At 42.2% G+C, this 18,211-nt stretch overlaps 1 protein-coding gene across 10 annotated transcripts in view; it reads left to right on the forward strand.

Moving 5' to 3' along the window:
- The window catches only part of TBC1D1 (TBC1 domain family member 1), a 221,079-nt gene that overhangs the window by 166,975 nt on the left and 35,893 nt on the right, over window positions 1–18,211 (forward strand). For 9 of the 10 annotated variants that reach the window (XM_057502149.1, XM_036908455.2, XM_036908458.2 and 6 more), the window contains 3 exons: window positions 1,494–1,679; window positions 7,222–7,383; window positions 12,948–13,106. In XM_057502149.1, coding sequence (XP_057358132.1) covers window positions 1,494–1,679; window positions 7,222–7,383; window positions 12,948–13,106 — 507 coding nt within the window. Of the gene's footprint in view, window positions 1–1,119; window positions 1,253–1,493; window positions 1,680–7,221; window positions 7,384–12,947; window positions 13,107–18,211 lie in introns of those variants that run through there. The other variant, XM_036908464.2, reaches the window with a different exon arrangement.

Here is an 18,211-nt window from a genome sequence, read left to right on the forward strand (position 1 = left end):
CTATATAGACAGTTTAATTCTTGCTTTTATATTGACCATTACATGCGAGTATCCCCTGTTAAACCATGCATTTAAACTATTCTTTCTTACCTCCAAAAGTAGAATTTTAGTTTATTCATTTGTTTAATAGGATCATAATGAAATAAACATATAAAAATACCATGATAAGCACTTAAGTCCTTACAGAGTATTAATGCTTATCATAAAATGTTTAGTCCAGTAACGTTAAGAGGAGTAAGATAGACAAGTTACTTTAGGAAATTAAACATTTTGCAGCTTGTATTTGATTTCATAGATTTCGTAACAGGAAAACAAACCCAGCTTTAAAGACAAGGAGCAGTCAATGCTGACGACTGTCCTGGAAATTAATCGTAACATGCAACTTGAGATTGTCTGTTGTATTCTGGGTGGTTGTGAGACTTTGGTTGCCTGGGAGGGGCTTTTCATGGCATGTGTTAAGACCAGAACTTTATTTAAGTTCAGTTTAGGCAGAAGTTCCCAAGAATGCATTGTGTCAGATGAGAGGCCCCCTTGTCCAGGATCTTCTGGCTGCTCTTCATAGTACTTTCATAGTGAGCAGGTGGGAGGTGCAGGCAAAGTGTGTGACAGCAGCATAGTGTCTGCAGTGGAGAAGGGGACATACTCCTGAGATGTGAAGAGCGTCCAGATTATACATAGAAATTTGAAAATTGATGACATAAGAAACATTTGGATTGTAGGGGGATCATAACAAAGTCTCAACTTCTGAGTCAGGCAGACATAGTTTGGGATCCCAAGGCACCTGCTTATTCACAGTCTGACTTCTCTGAGCCTTAGTTTTCTCTTCCAGCTAATCCTTGCCTTCTGGAGTTGTCATCAGAATTGAATGAGTTTGTCCATCTAAAACATCTGGCATGGTGCCCAGCACTTGGTAGAGGATCTGTTAATAGTCATTGTTATTATTGGCTATTATATATGTTTTGATCATCTTTCCAAGCACCAGCCTTATAACAGTGTGTGGTTAAGATTGCACAGGAGAGTCAGACTGCTCGGCTTGCAGTGCTCACTCTGCCGCCTCCTAGTCATGTGAGTTACTTAAACTCCCTGTGCTTCAGTTTGCTTTTCTTTCAAACTAAATAGAGTACCAACATCTTGGGTGGTAGAGTATTAAACTGTCAGAAGAGTCTGGTACAGAGTGAGCACTATATAAGTGTTAACTGTTATCAATAACACAGTCATTAACTCAGAAGATTAAAATGTCATGCCTTAAAAGGTAGGTATCTTTGAAAATTTCCTCAGCCTCTACAACTTTTGCTTCCTATTTGATGTGAAAATTGTTTGATGTTTGTGGCTCAGACAGTTTATTTCAGTGCATATTAAAACTTGAATTTTAAATTTCATGTTATCATCATGTAAAAATCTGAAAAAGCCGAACTTTCTGATTTGGCACTGTGTTTTAAATATAAATTTTTATTGAAAAATGACTATTTTGCGATGACCTTTTCCCTCCCCAGATTATTCAGAGCTGGGAGAGCTTCCCCCTAGATCTCCTTTAGAACCAGTTTGTGAAGATAGGCCCTTTGGCCTTGTTCCAGAGGAAAAGAAAAGGACATCTCGTGAGCTTCGAGAGCTATGGCAAAAAGCCATTCTACAACAGATCCTGCTCCTCAGAATGGAGAAGGAAAATCAGAAGCTGCAAGGTTGGTTTGCCATTTTTGATACTGAACAGACCTGATGATCTTAATAAATCTTGGTTCTGAAGTGAATCACATCAGACATAAGCATGCTATTTAAAAAAAAAAAATGCAAGTTACTCCATACCTATCTATATCTGTTTATTTTTTCAAAGTAAACACTTTTTACTTTCTGGACACTTAATGATTATCTCACCAACTGTATTAAATTATTTCCTACATTGTCATTTTTAGCATGACTTCTAAGATACAGCTTTCAAATGTAAGCTTTAACCCTCTGAAAAGTGTTTTTTTGTTTTGTTTTCTCTCTCCCTACTTTGTCCTCAGCTAGTCTATGCCTGGTGTTAGATATGAACCGATCCTACATAAACCATTAAAATTCATCATCTCACTCTCTCATCAATTTTTAGTGAGTTACAGGTAGCCTGAAAGAAAAAAAAGGACTAAATTTCAGCATTAGCTGAGCTCTACCTGTACTGATGTCAAGTTTTATATAGACAAACTCATTTAATGCTTCCAGCAACTCCAGAAGTCAAGTGTTAGCCTGAAGAGGGAACTAGGGCTCAGAGAAGCCACATACTTGACCAGGGCTATGTCAGTATCAAAGTAAGACATGGACTCTTAAAGTTCAGATTTTGTTCATTTCCTGTTTCCATAATGTGGCTTGAAGTAATGTTCTTTTTCAAAGTAGCTAGGAAGCTAAGTTTATGTGCCCTGGATGGTATAGTGGAGAGAGCGTGGGTCTTGGAGTGTAGAGAGTGACTGGGTTTAAAGTAATGAGGATTTTGATCAGGGGAAGCCTGAACATACTTTTCAGTGGGAGGCTGTACAGGTAGTTGAGTCATGCCTCCATTGCCCAAAGCAGTTCTGGAATGAAAGTACTTCACTGAACTTCCTCCATGATCACAAATCCTCATCTTTTGTCTTGATGTTTGTATAAAGATGAAAGTTATTAAGATACCAAATCTTATAGTCCAAACATACGTTCATCTTGACCAAAAACAAGAAGCCAAATGTAAAGTGTTAAGGCCTTTGTGTAGGGAAGTAGTCCAGCAGTCAGAGTGGGCTCCTCAGGGGTGTAGGGAACTCTCTCCCATGCACAGTGCGGATGCTGAGGGTGCCAGTCATCCCACAGTGCCGTGGAAGAGGAGGCTCAGTAAAGGGACGCAGAGCAGTGAATTCCAACTTTTTTCTCCCACTGTTTTCTTGTGTGTTCTTGAAAGTATTTCTAAAGGCAGACGTTTGAAAGAGATTTGATAGTGATGACATCACGCAGCATGTCATCAGCTAAAAGACAGCTTTGGAGCACAGCACTTATGTTCATGTGTATGTTGGTTGGGATTTTTGTTGAAAAACAGCAAGGCAGTTATGTTCATCATGTAACTGATAAACCTTAATGCTTATTCTGGCCAGTCTTCTTGCAGATGACAGCCATGGAAAATCAGGGCATAGCTCTAAAGTGGGAATGATGCTGGTTGGCTTCTGGGGAACGTTGCAAGTAATCATGACTGTGATGAGACCAGACCAGTACACCTAAAAAGCAAAGTTTTTATGAAGCTGTGTAAATGATGACTAGACAGACTAGCATGAAAAGGGGAGACTTTCCTAAGGTTTCCTGGCACACCTTGCCAGGTGTTGCATTAAGTTCACCAGCCCTTGCCAACATTTTTCTGCTGCTTCCTCATTTCATCTAGCAGTGTTCAATCCTGTGTGGTCTGTCCATTTTTGCTGTTTGAATTAATTTTCTTAGTGCTATAAAGTTCGACATATGTTTACCTTTGTGGTGAAAGCTCTGTAAACTTGCTTCATGTAATTTAGAAGGCATTGTATCAGTGTCCACAGTGCCTTTATTACTGAGAAAAACCATCATCAATAAAAGCCTAATCATGAATTGCCAAAAAATATTAAGTAACTTTTGTTGGGGTAGATTGAGGGGCATAACTTTCTCATTAAATACAGAAGCAGGATTTGACAAGAACTAACCAGGAGTGTATTCTGTACCAGAGAGACAGTCAGTCTATTGCATTTTTTTCCCCCAATTGCTTTTTAAAGGAAGATTAAATTGCAACTGGGAGAGGTTCTTGAAACTGATCAAGGGTTCAAACCGAGTTACATAGTCTTTGGGAAGGAAATTAGAGGAACATACATGAGGATGTAGTTCTTATGGCTAAGCCTATTTCCTGGCTTTTGAATATATGATTCAAATATTTATTACTATTCCAGAGCATTGGATCTGAGAAAGAGTCAGACCATGTCATCTAAATCTGTCTTACCCCCTTGTAGACAATCGGAAGCTGAATTATAATTTCCCCCCAAATTAAACAGCTATGTTTCAGTGCTGTTGGGACTAAAATGCATCACCTCTTTCCCAAGCCAGCAGTCCTCCACTGTGCCCCTTGGCAAGGCCATTTTCTCCCATTATAAGTGAAGAGTTTAGCACCCTAATGCAGGACAGAAGGGCAAAATACAACCTTTTTTGATTTTTTTGGTCAGCACACTATTGCTTGTTGAAGTGACTCATAGAATTCAGCATTTCATGTTTAAGATTAAAATGTTTTAGATGTTACATTTGCATAATGGTGTGATAACATTAGTTTAGAATTGTAATTGAATTGTAGTTGGAGATACTTTAGAAAGATTTTTCTTTTGTTAAACAAATACTACATGTTGGTTGTAAAGCACATATTGAGTGCAATTTTTCTAAAATCTCTGTAAGTTTGGGGATCATTTAATTACTGAGGGTCCCAGCCTCCTAGCCTTTACTGTTTAAGTTTCAAGAGATGGTGGCAGTTGAAGAGTGATTTATCTGTGCAGACGGTTGCTAATGGAGCAGAATCAGGGATGGGTGGCCACAGCCCACCCTTTGCAGTGGGCCTAAGTTAGACATGAATTTTATAGTCCGAAGTCCAAATTAAATGATAGTTAAGTGTTTCAGATGACTCTTGTACAAGGTTACGTTTGATCTCATGTAGTACTGATTTCCCCTACTCCGAGAAACTCACAAACGTGGGTTTGTAGAGCCTTGTTTTTTTAATATTTTAAATAGTTTGGTCTTGTATCTAACGGCCTCCCCTTTAGAGCCTTGACATTTGTCCCAGGGTTGCACAATCTGCCTTGGCTGATGAGGCATTTGGGAGGCCACTGATTCTAGTTAGGCGGCAGTGCTGTCAGGATACTGAAACAGCAGGATATGACCTGGGCCAAAGCAAAATATGTGGATTAAGCCTTTTCAGCTGAATCTTTCACCCAGCTATTTCTGTACTGTTGATTTCAGAGCAGGTTCCTCATATTGTTTGCTGGGCTCTTTAGTACAGCCAGACGTGCTCACTCGGCGAGTTCACTGCAGAGAAATGTCCAGGCCTGCTTGCAGTCACTGTCCAGCAAGGCTAGGCCTGAACCCGATTTGCCACAAGTTAACGCAACTCTAAGGACAGCTACTGTGTTTTCTCATAGCCCCCTCTCCTCAAATCTAGAGTTGACTCTAAGCAGCCTAATACAGGGCTATTAGTTCATAAAAAATGTGAACTCCACAGACGTAGAAAATTGTTTAGTAAGACCTTGAAAAAGGAAGAAGGAAAAGAAGAAAGATGGTATATGAAAAATCACAAAAGATGAGAGAGGCAGCATTAGGCCTGGAGTCACTTAGCTGTGCCCCAGATAGTGACTGACCGTGGTCAAGTCCCTTGCTTGCTTTGAATTTCAGTTTCTGGGTCCATGAAGTGAGAGGCTGGATAAGGGAATCTGTGGAGCCCCTTTCAGTGCCATCTTTTGATGCATTTGTGCTTGAAGGTGGTGATTAAGTCACTTAAGTACAGAACCCGAGCATCAGATGAATAAGGTCTTACAGTACGGGTGGCATTAGCCAGATGAACTGAGTTAGTATTCGCTCATTTCCAATGCAGAAAAAGAAAATATTTTATTTCATGTTATCAACAGTTTGTAAAGCAACATTTTGTACCTTATATTATTTGTCTTTATATTTTCGATAATTTGTGGAGTGCTAGCAGACATTTTGTAGAAGCTTAGTTTCATCTCATTTAATCTTCAGAAAGAGCAACTCATGAAGTAGCTGTAATTTCCATTTTAAAAATAATAGGAACTGGGGTTTAGAAGTGTAGTGGTTAAGCCTGTGGGCTTCAGTCCTGCCTCCAGTACTTCCTATTCTTGTGGCCCTGGGCAAAATAATGAACCTGTTCAGCCTGATGCTTAGTGAATAAAATGAGGGTTGCAGGTTGGGAGAGTGTATGTATTTGCAAGGGCTGCAGACTTATTGAGATGTGTGCTCTAACTTACCAGTATTGTAGGACTAAGACTTTGTGCCAATAAACTTAATAACTTAGGTGAAATTTGAAAGATGCCATTTACCAAAACTGAAATAAGAAAAAGAAGATATCAATGGCACTGTGGCTGTTAAAGAGATCAAATTTGTATTGAAACTCTTGCATACAAAGAAAACCATAGGCCGAAATGGCTCCACTGGATTCCATCAAATAACTGATACATACCTAGTCCAAGAAAAAAAATGTATGATGAATAACAGCAAGCTGGGCAGTGCAGAAGGGTGAGGGTCCCAGGCCCCCTCTGCCTCCTGCTCTGGGACCTGGGCGGAGCTTCTCAGCCTCTGTGCCTCAGAGTGTCATTAAGATTATAATGTTACTAAATATAAAGTACTTAAGACATGAGGAAGTATTTGTTTATCATCATAAAGAAGATGAGTTTATCAGCTCTGCAGAGGTTTGTGTATTGGCTTATACTTAGCGCTTTATCCTGCATGCTTTCCTAATAAACTCACACTCCAGAACTGAGATGTGATGTGGAGTGGATTTGGGGGCTGACAGAATTACCACTGTGTCTACATAGGATTTAGTGGTTTTAGGTAGGAGTGAGTGGTCAAATTAATCCTTCTTAGAATTGTTAGTAATTTCCTTTATCCCCACCCCCTGCCCTCAGTTTGGTAATTTAGGTATAATTCTTAATGCAGCTTTCAGCTGATAAGATTGGTGGGAAATAATAGTTACCCTCATATATTTGAGGAGATGTCAAATGAAAAGGGTAGATTTATTCTGTTCAGCTCTAGGAAGCAGAAATAGGACTAATGGCAGAAGCTGCCTGCAGGAGCTTTACTCTAAATAAGAAGGAACTACCCTGAGACCTTCCCTTAGTTTAGATGAAAAGAATTTGAGCTGTAACTACGCCAGGCACTGGCATTGTAACACATCGCTCCTGCCCCTGAGATGTGTATGGTTTAATAGGGTAGCTGTGGAGATGCGTAGAGTTGGCAGGTATGGGATATATCTTAGCAGTAGGGCCAAAAAGACCCACTGTGGTGAAGGAGTAAGAGAAATCACGAGTACCCCCTAGGTGTTTAGCTTTTTCCAAGATAAGGAAAATGGGGTGAGGCGGGACCCAGTGACTTAAATTTAGACCTGTTAAGCTGGCTACAACTGCTCAACATCTCAATAGTGATGCTGAGTAAGCAGCCATCTTGTGAAATAGAAGACGTGTACCCATACTGTTGACTAACCTGCCTGTAAATGGTCTGTCCTAGCCTCCGAAAATGATTTGTTGAACAAACGCCTAAAGCTGGATTATGAAGAAATCACTCCTTGTCTTAAAGAAGTAACTACAGTATGGGAAAAGATGCTTAGCACTCCAGGAAGATCAAAAATTAAGTTTGACATGGAAAAAATGCATTCAGCTGTTGGTCAAGGTAAGCTTTATTGGAAGTCAATCCAGCTTATTGATGATTGGGGAGAAGTATGGAATGAAAAAATTTTAAAGTCCAATTTAGTGGTCATCTGTCTGCTGTTTATCACATTTTTACCCTATCTTGAAACAGATTAATTGATATGCCCATCACCTTTTCATGATTTCTTATAATTAAATTAATTGAAATGCCCAGAAGTCCAGGAAACAGGAATAAGAAAGAGAAAAACCTAAGGGCTTAGTTGCCTACAAACTGGGTAATGATACGATGATGCTCTCTGAGTTAAATAGTAAACTGAAAACTGTTTGTGTGGCTTCTCTCTGAGGCTTCTTCTCTTACTCTCAGGAGACAGCTTAGAATGTCAGGCATAGTCTTTAAACAGGTGGTCCCTGGTTTTGATCCAGGCCTATTAATATGCAGTGTGATGTTAGGTAAATGACTTAAACTCTCTGAGCCCCACTTGTGACATGTGTAAGATGCGGGTGATGGCAGTGGTTGCGAAGAATAAATGAGCATGTGTCTGTTATACTGAAGAGCCCTGGAGAGTGGGCAGTTTTTGTTTTTGTTTTTTAATGTGGCTTGTTGACTGCATGCCAGTCCAAATTACTATTGGCCCAAGATAAGTATAGAACTTGAGACTAAGCATTTAGAAGTGTTTCCAGCAATTTGACAGAGTAATCCTAATTTTTAAAGTGTGAATTTGTGTTTTGTCCGTTTTTTTCTCATTTCATTTTTCTATGAATTCATTTTTACTGTATCTTATAGAAGTATCAGTCTGCTGTGGATTTGGAAAATTTTAAAAGAAAAAAAAAAAAAGAACTGGTCCATCACAGATAGTTTGAACAGCACTGTCTTAGAGCTCAACTTAAGTGGTTATTAGTGTTGAAATAAACAACCATTTCTTTCAAAATGTGTATTAGGGTCTGCTGGCAAGATTGGCTGCGTTCTGAGTCTAATTCTAATCTTACTGAGCTCTGGTCAGTCTAGTCGTGAATAACCAAGAATTGGAGAAGGACTGCAAATATATATAAATCTGATGGCTTTCTGACTTTATTAGCTTTTCAATGGGAGAAGCTAACATGCATTATTTGTCTCTAAGAGAATATAGGGAGCAAAGCAGTTTCTTCCTATTATAGCCCATTAGGCATTATTTAACCTTAATCTGAGTTTGACATAAATTTTATTGTGATATGTAGCTATTGCTAGTTAAGACTTTCCCCTTTCTGTGGAGAAGGAAGCTTGGACTTACTGCAGTTGAGTAATAGGCCCAGGGTTACATAGGAGGTCACACACCCGTCTGCTAGGTTCTAAGTGCTGCTCTCAGAGACCAGAACTGTGGCAGGTGCTGAGGACTGCGGTTCCAAACTAACTGGCCCAGCGTCTCCTAGCGTGACCTTGGGCTCTCACCTCCTGGCTGCTAGAATGGGAGGCGTGGACCAAGCAGAGGATCTCAGAGCTCTTTTCCAGTTCTTCATTCTTTGCACCTATAGTGGTTGCTGGAGGCTCACCATTACACCAAATGGTCCCAGATTGGTGTTTTGAAAAAAAAAAAGATAAGAAAAGAGTAAGGCTTTTCTTTGCCTTTTCACTGTTGATGACATGCTGGTCGCCAGGTGGCTCTGCTGCTGTGAAAAGTACATAGTGTGGGCCTGTGACAGCTGTTTCAAAGGTGCTTCTGAGAAGCCCGGCTCCTGGATATAGTGGTTTTTCATTATGCATTTATAACAGAAATACTCTAGGCATCTGGAACCTGTGTAGTAAATTCTGGGATAGATGATGGAATTATTTGTATACTGAGGTGAGCCGGGACTGCTTAGAATTTCCTCATTATATCCCCCAACATTGCCACATCACTTTCTGTGGCAGGAACTCTCTCTCAAACTATAAAAGAGTTTTTGTCAGTTATTCAGCTGGTTTTAGCACATGAGATTTAATGACTCCAAACAAATGACCACAGCCCATCTTGTAGCTCAGAATACAAAAATGAGATTAAATCAGCCACGCCTCTGGCTTTTCAGGTGGAGGCCACGTCACTTCTGAGCCCTTGAAAGAGAAGACAGTCCCTGTGTAGGTAAAGAGGCCTCTACGCTTAATGATCTGAAGACCCTATGTGACAGAAATAAATAAAGGGATTAATAAACTTTCCAAGTTAAAATTGGGTCAGGGTAGCAGGATTAGGGTGTCAGTTTGGGAGACAGAAGAATAATTCTATGGACTTTTAAACAACTCACAGTTTAGTTTGGGTTTAAATGATTTCCCTAAAGACAGCAAGGTAGAACTCTAGAGGCTGGAGTGTACTTTTTAGGAATGGGATTGTAAAGAGGCCACCTGAGTGGGTGGGCCAGGTGCATACTCTGCTTACCTTTAACCCAGGATTGCCATGGATAAAATGCCTATTCTAGAAATCAGTCAAAAATGTACTGCAGTAGGAAGAATGTTTATTGTTTAGCCAAAAAACAAAACCAAAAAAACCCAGCCATGTGATGGTCCCATGTCATATTTCTTGAAAGTGACACAGTAGATGTATATTTACTTATGTAAAATATGTCTAAGATAAGTTGTTAAAAAAGTACAGCGTGGTCTCATGTACAGTGGTATATCTCTGTGTCTATGTAGAAAAACATCTGTGATGTGTCTATAGATACCTGAGTAATAGATAGGATGACCATACATCTGGTTTACCTGGCATGGCCCTGGTTTGCAGCTTATCCCAGTACTTACTCCCCTTTACTTTCACAATCTTCCCACTTAAATGGTGAATTATGCATGTTCACTGTAGTTATAGGTGGCTTTTCACTTTCTTCTTTACACCTTTTCTATTTTCAGAAGTTTTTTTTTTTTTCATTTTAATAGCATAAATTATAAGTCAGCAAAAATGAAAATGTGGTCTGGGTCCTGACCACCCAGAACCCTGCCTGCAGCTCCTGGATAGATTCACTGCCAGGTTTCCTTCTTTGATTAGGAGTGGGGGCAAAAACAGTATGGAGAAGGGTGTTCCAGGTCATTCTTGGCAAAAATATAGGCTCTGATTTATACAATGCTTTGTTTTTGAATCACAAAATCTAAGCTGTCTCTTAAATACTAGGATATGTGATCTTGTCTAGTGACACAGCCACTCTTCTTTTCCTCCAAAAAATAAAAGTCTGATAAGATAATGGGAATGATTTAGTAAAGAGGAAATTGGTCATCTCAAAACTTGGGAAAATTTCCCAGTTTGAAAACAATATTTTGTAAAAAGCCCCGCTATAAATCACTTAACATGCTAGCTTTAGGCCACATTACTTCTAATACATTTTGAATTATTAAGTGCATGCATCTGCACACATACACGCACACACACCCTAACACACACACAAACATACCCTAAGATATATCTCTGAGCAGAAATAGTTGGGAGAGAAGGAATAGAATAATAAAAAAAGGCAGGTATCAGGGTGTATTAGTATCCTTCTGCCACCATAACAAATGATCACCAAATGGATGGCTAAAACAATGGAGAATTTTCTGTTGCTTCTGGAGGCCAGAAGTCTGGGGTCAGGGTGTGAGCAGGGCCGCACTGGGCCTCATCCAGCGTCTGTGGCTGTAGGTGCTCCCTGACTTAGGCCTGCTCCGGTCTCTGCCTCCTTGGCCACATTGCAGACTCCTCTTGTCTCTCCCTTAGTGTGTAACTTGCACGGACATTTGTCATTGGGTAAAGGGCCCATGCAGGTAATCCAGGGTGATGATCTCATTTCAGGATCTGAATAATGTCTATAAAAACCCCTTTCCCCTTTTCCAAATAAGCTAACATTCACAGATTCCAGGGGTTAGGAGGTAAACACATTTTTTGGGAGGTCATCATTCAACCCACTATGTAGTATCATCAGATCAATGCTGAGAAAAACGTCAGAGGTGTCGAATGTGGTCACGGTTGAGCGTGGCCCTGTATTTCTCCCACAGGCTAACTTTTTAGAATTTGTTTGCAAGTCATGTGCAAGGGAAAAACCAGATCACTATACTATTCTAAGAGATGGCTGAGTGCTTGTTAGTAAATAGCTCCCTGTGGATCTGGTAATAAATGAAATTGACTACTCTCCGGTTCAGATCCACAAATGATTATTTTATTAATTGCCAGGTAGGAACATGGATTTTTCTTCTGCGGTACCCATCTGAGTAGCAGCTTGTCTAACAGTCATGACAGGGAGGACATTGGGAGGAAATGGCCGTCTCTGCTGCCAGTAGCTGGCTGGGTGATCTAGGGTGAGGATCTACTGTCATTGGCCTCTGTTTCCTCATGTTTACCATGAGGGTCGTCACCATATTTTCCCCGGCAGATTGTGAAGATGACATAAAGTGCTTAGCACGGTGACGGTGACTGGTGACATTGCTGTAGATGTTAGCTGCTGTTGATATATCACCAGAGCAGAAACTTCTGTCCAAGGTGGCCAATGGGAAACTGGAAAAATGCTCTTCATGGGTAGGCTGTCAGGTGGCAGGGAAGTATAGAGTGGTCACACCTTTTTTCTGAATGGAAAGGAAGATTAATCCCTCATTCAGAGGTTCCTTTTCCTCTCAGAACTCCTGTCAGAGATGAGAAAGATTCCATGTCTTGTTTTGCAGTCTTTTTTTCTCCCATTTTCTGCATTTGGGCCTTGCAACTGCTGAATGATGAGCCAAAGAATTTTGAATCAAAACCATCACTTTTTCTAATGAGGTTTGCCTTAAGTGACATCACTGGCTTTAAGAGAATCTTTCTTAGTTTTATATCACTTTAAATATTTTAACATTTTAAATCACTTTTCAAATTAATTGTATTTAAAACATTAAGTAGAGTCCTTTAGATAATTTTTCCTATTTTAGATCTCCATTGAATGTGTGCCTCCGCCTGTTTATGCAGGCAGTTCCCACCCATCCTTGCTCCCTGCCGCCAGCCCTCCCTCCAAGAAGAGGTCTAATCCATATTCCTAAAGCTCCACCTGTGTAGGCTATTCCCTCGCCAGCTCAGAAACATTCCCATTCCCTTGAGCTACCAAAGTAAAACCCCTCCAGCCTGACACTTGTGCCCTGCCCACATGCACCTTATGCCCGAGGTGACTGAAACACAGTTCCCTTCCTCTCTGACTGACCCCATCCCCTTAAGTCTTGGCACATGTGAAGAATTCTGTGAAACCTCCATCTCCTTCATGCGAAATCCCTTCATTTTATTTATATCCCTTTTGTGAGAAGGCATTTTGCATAGTAGTTTTATGTGCTTAGGCGTCTTTCCCTAGAACATTATTAATCGGCACCCAGATAGGGGCTTGTGTCACACAGCAGTTTGTCCCTTGCAGAGTCTCACACAGTCCAAAGTATTTATTTGAAAGGTGAAAGGAAAACAGGAGGGGGCAGGAAGGAGAGGGGAAGAATGGAGGTGTGGAGGAAGGAAGGAAACAAATAGGACAAAATTTTGCCTCCTTCTTTTCATTCCTATGCTGTTCATTCATAATGAAACGAGTTTGGATCAGTGGAATGAAACATAACTTATTAAGTTGAAGTCTGTGTGTAAAGCCTCTGTCTCTGTTTTCTGCCCACCCCCCTCCCCTTTGAAGGTGTGCCTCGTCATCACCGGGGTGAAATCTGGAAATTCCTAGCAGAGCAATACCACCTTAAACGTCAGTTTCCCAGTAAACAGCAGCCAAAGGACACACCATACAAAGAACTCCTAAAACAGCTCACCTCCCAGCAGCATGCAATTCTTATTGACCTTGGTAAGTCTGTAATCAACTGGACATGAAATGGATTGCATGTGAAATGCAAGCTTCACTCAAAAAATCTGTAGAGACTGTTCAAGTTATTAGAGATCTGCCTTTAGGTTTAGCAATCAAAATTTACTAGTGAGACTTTCAATTAATAAAGCCCTGGAGTGATCACAAATGTCTTCTTCAAGTGTATAAAAATCTCTCTCTTTCCTGGACAACTTGTTAACTCTGCTCAGCATGGAAGGTGACAGTCATGAAGGCTGTGGTCATGCCCGTGGTTCAGTCCGTAATCCCAATATTGAGAGGAGGCCATATAGTAAACCAAAGGAACATCCCGGACAACATCAGTGTCAGAGCCGTGGTTTGGTTTAATTATAGGAGCCACTCCCTGGTCTTTGCTACTTACAGGATTTATTAGAAAAATTGTACAAAGCAGTTTGTGTGCCTTGGGCCATTTTATTTTAGAAACAGTGTGGCACCTTGTCTCTTGAACAGTATTAAAAACACTGAGATGAAAACAATGTCTTGGATACATTTGCAATTGCCACAGTGAAGAAGTGGAATTAGGGTGTAATCGCGATGTATAAAAGAGCTTTCAGAGAAGGCAGGTCTGTAGCAATGGTTTGGGTGGAGGTAGGGTGCATCCCCTTAGGGCCTCCATCTCTGCTGGTGATGGGGCTCCCTGAGAACTCTGGGGGCCCCGTGTGGCAGGAGCTGGGCCTTGCTGCTTTTAGAGCATGCAGTCCTGCTTTCAGAAGGTACATCCTGGCTGTTGCTCCACCAGGGGCTCGCCAGACCTCCTTCTGTGCTTCAGGCCCTGCAAGTGGCCTGATTCTTTGAGAGCAGCAGCCAGGAGGGAGGAGGTTTCCCAGTAGGATGAGGCCTCAGCTGGATCAGGTAGTACCGAGGCTTTAACATCTAGCTACACAGCAAATCGTAAGGGTTAATTTCATCGGTGTTTCTCTAAGCTCAGATGTCCTCTCTGAGAAACTAACCCTGACCATCACCTCTTCTCCCAGCTTCAGTCTGGATTAGAGCCTCTGCTAAGCCTTCCTCTCCCACTCTGTACTCCCCCCCCACCCTATACACACCATTCAGTCATTATTGCAAGTATTATTATTTAAAGCTAACACTTTACCTTGGGCCAAATGTTGTATAAAGTTGTTTAAATGGTGTTCTTTAACCATCACAGTGATAAGGGAGGTATTGTTCTGTCCCTGTTTAGAGTTGAGACCATTGAAACGCAGAGGTCTTGCTCTAAGTAACACAGCTTGGTGTGCTTACTGAGCAGTGACCAGGTCCTGCGCCCCGGAGCCTCCCTCCCCAACTGTCTTTAGTTATATGGCAGCGCCTTTTTACTGCCTATCCCCCTGTAGGTGGTGACCCTCTGGGGGCTGGATCGGCTGTTTGCCATTGTTTGTCCCCCCAGCTCCTAGGACAGGGCCTGTCAAGGGTAGAATAGTAAGTCTTCTGAGTTGTTGACTATGAGACAGTGCACTAGCACCCCAATCTTACATGACCCACACCACAGCCCTAGGAAATGGCTCTGTGTCCCCTCAGTGACCACAGGCATGCAGTTAACTGGCGGGATGTAAACCCACTGTGGCTCCGTTGTGCAACAAGGTCTCTCGATCCCCAAGGCCCTTTGAGTCCCTACATGTTCCTATGGAAATGCTGGCTGGTGACTGGTGACACTGACAGGGCATGGTTATACCATGGGGACAAAGTGTAAGGCATGGGCTGGAGCCCATTTGGCCCAATGACCCCAAAGGAAGCAGTTTTGTGAATTGGCAGTAGCTGTGTTTGCTAATGTGGTGAGTAACAGAAAAAAATGATATTATGTTCCTATCACATGAAATGAAATGAAAAAATAGGGTGGGCTGTTGAAAGGCAGTGAACACAGACAGTTTCTCTGCCCTTTAGGAGAAGGGAACATATTTCCTTAGTTTTTCTTAGTTTCTCTTCAGTATTCCTCTCATTCTTCCCCGAGCAGGTTGACCCTCTTCCTTCTGCTGCTCAGATGTAATTACTGTCGTGGCGAGGGAGGCAAAGGCCCATGGGCACGCAGGCCTGGGGAGATGGGCTGTTTGCTGTGGACCCCTCGGGCAGCCTCCCCTGCCCAGAGCCCACTGCTTCAGCTGGCATGTGGCTTGCATGGCCAACAGTTGGCCTTTTCTTGTTCACGGGCAGGGCCAGGCTGCCCTCACATCACCTCCACCCTCACCCTTGGCATCCCCAAAGGCCAGCAGCAGCCACCCCTCCCTGCCAGCACTGGCTCCTGTCTCCATTTCTTTCCCTTGCCTGGCCTGGCCTGGCCTCTGTTTTGGATGCCTTTCGAAAAACCTTTGAAGGATTAAAAACTGTGTTTCCCACAGTATATTTCCTGGGTAACTTCTCTGCATCTCTCTAGGGTTTATCCAGGGCCAGCCTTCCCTTCCTACTGGGCCTGGGGAACCTGTATGCTGGACCCAGGGTGCCCTGCTGGCCAGGCTCTGCTCTCTCAGGTTCAGGGAGGCCTCGCTTGGAGGGCCCTTCAAACTTTGTCCATTGCTTCCCCCTCACCTCCCACCAAGAGAGGGCATTTGCCAAGTCACTTGTTTAGTCTACACTTCTATTCAGTCTGCACTCAGGCTGACTCGGGGCCCCGTAAAGGTGTGCAGTGCTGAGCAAAAACAATCAGCATTTCAGTTTTTCTTACAAAGTGGCATCCATATCCTGGCCAAGTGAACAGAAATCTTTTTGGTTGGACATACTGTGGGTTTTCATGGATTCTTGTTTTCCTGCCTCTTGTTTTTACTTTCTGAAATTAGCTGCTGGTGTAATCAACTTTTTTGCAAGGTTTTTTCCTCCAAAGAGTATGAAATTAGACTTTGTAGTTGAGCAGTGTTATATAGTTTGAGACATATTCTATAGCTCTGTTGAATTTCAACTTCACACGACCCTGTATGAAATTGGGCACACATTATTTCCAGTTTAGAAGTGATGAATGAGACCCAGAGAGGTTGTATGCCTTGCCCAGGTAATAAGCTGCTCAGTGGCAGAAAGTTCAAGAACTTAGGTCTTCTTAGTCTCTGTGTCATGTCCCTTCTTTCTAGAACACCACATAGCTTCTCTCTCCCTTGGCTCTGCCCACTCCATAACCACACAGCTTTCCCCTTCTCCTGGCTGACCACACCCAGCAGGAGAAAACAACTTTTCCTGGGGTTTAGCAGAGGATACTTAGCAAATCATTCTCAAGGCCTTAGCTGAGGAACCTGCCCCACCTTGTAAGCCTGGTCCCAGCTACATCCATTTGTGCAGCCCTCAGGTAATCACAGCTTCTCTCCTCTCTTTTCTGGCTCTCTGTCCTGGTGGACAATATGGACTGCCAAGCATCTAGTCAGGGCCGCACTAAAGGCTGCCATGACACTGAGTGACTAGCTGGAGACCCCCTTCTGGTTCCCCTTTATCCCTCTATCTTCAAGCACTTCAGTTGCTCCTCTTCCTGACATGCCAGCCTGGACACCTTCCAGCTATCAGTGCTTCCACCTGGTGAAGCTCTCCAGCCTCTCCCAAAGTAGGAGGGATTTGGCCAGACTAACACTTGAACAGGTGCCAAAATACAGGAACACCATTAAGTCAGAGAGCAAAGACAGGAACTGCTCCTAATCCTCCCCTATATCAATTACTTACTTTTTCATTAATCTGTATTTATAGGTGAATAAAATGGTGGCATGGCTTATGTGCCCTGCAGAGGTCTGATGACTCTTGGTGACCAGAAGTAGCATTTGTTGTTGGGCTCCTAAGGAGCCTCTATTAATGATACCTAAATGGGTTTAGGCACGCATACCCATGCTTCAGTGAGAGGCAAAGCATTTATCCAAAGATGTATTTGGGTCAGGACCCCAGCATGGGAGTTGTGGTATTGACTTTGCTTCCACTTAACATACCTTAACCAAAGATATGAAGTCTGCCTGGTATCTGGAAGAAAAGAAGCTATAATCTAAATGTCATAAAAGAGAATTTTCTCCTTTTTTAAAATCCATCAAAGATAAGGAGAAAAGCTTCCAAAATGAAGGATCTGCTGAAAGTATTTAAACAACTGAATGTAGAAGAGCAGAGGAGAGTGTTTTCCTTTCTCTTTCCCTGCTTGGAAGTTTGTCTCACTTGGCCTGGCCACAAAGGGCTGAGTGCTGTGTCCTTTGGGTGATAGGTGGGGCTGCTCATTACCAACAGATTGGTGCTGATGGCAGGGCACTACTGTCTGTTTCATCTTTGGCTGAAGTCAGAGAAGTATCTAGCATTTGTTTGTGCGGCAGTTTTGTTACATAACACACCTGTTTGTCCAGTTGGGAACTTGCTTTATGGAGGTCACATGAACAATCACAGCTCAAGAGTCTAATAAATTCTTATGCCTACAGATACATGCATTATTCCAAAGTGTTTAGTGTTGTCTCTGATGTTATCAAGACCACATCACGATAGCATATTTATTTGAACATTCTAAGCATGCTATTTAACCTCAAAGTGATCAAACAATGTGGGTGATGAAGGAGTAAAATGGGTGAACTTCATTTCTTTTCATAAAGGTCTGAAATCTCCCAACATCCTTTAGGCAGTTAATAGTGTCTTGGCAAATGTTTAACAGCCAGCTCCCCCAAACCCTCAAAAGAAGTCCTGATGAGAGCATTTACAGATTTCCATGGTGTAAAACCTTGGCTAATTTTAAGCTACCAACTTGATGTCTCTGATCTCATAATCTAGCAGAAATGCACACAGAGACAGTAGGAGCCATACCCAACAGTCCCTAGGCTCAACCCCGTGTTAACTCAAAATAATCTACACACAGAAGAGCCCTCTCTTCTTGATCTGCCTCCTGCGCCAAGCCACTTGGGGATTCCACAGATGCTTGAGCACCTGGTGCATTCCACATAGCCCAGGAAGGACACATACTCTGGGGAAGACAGACAGTCAGCAACTGGTGACCAAGTTATTTCATTAAAATTGTGAGGAATCATACAAAGTGTGTTTTTTTCTTCCATCTCTTATCTCAAATTCTGCTCAGAGCTAAGTGCAGCAATCTGGGAAGATCTTAGGATCCCAGTTCTCATCTGGAAAGAAGCCTTGGAGGCCTT

This window comes from Manis pentadactyla, chromosome 5 (assembly GCF_030020395.1).
Source record: "Manis pentadactyla isolate mManPen7 chromosome 5, mManPen7.hap1, whole genome shotgun sequence".
NCBI classification, from domain to species: Eukaryota; Metazoa; Chordata; class Mammalia; order Pholidota; family Manidae; genus Manis; species Manis pentadactyla.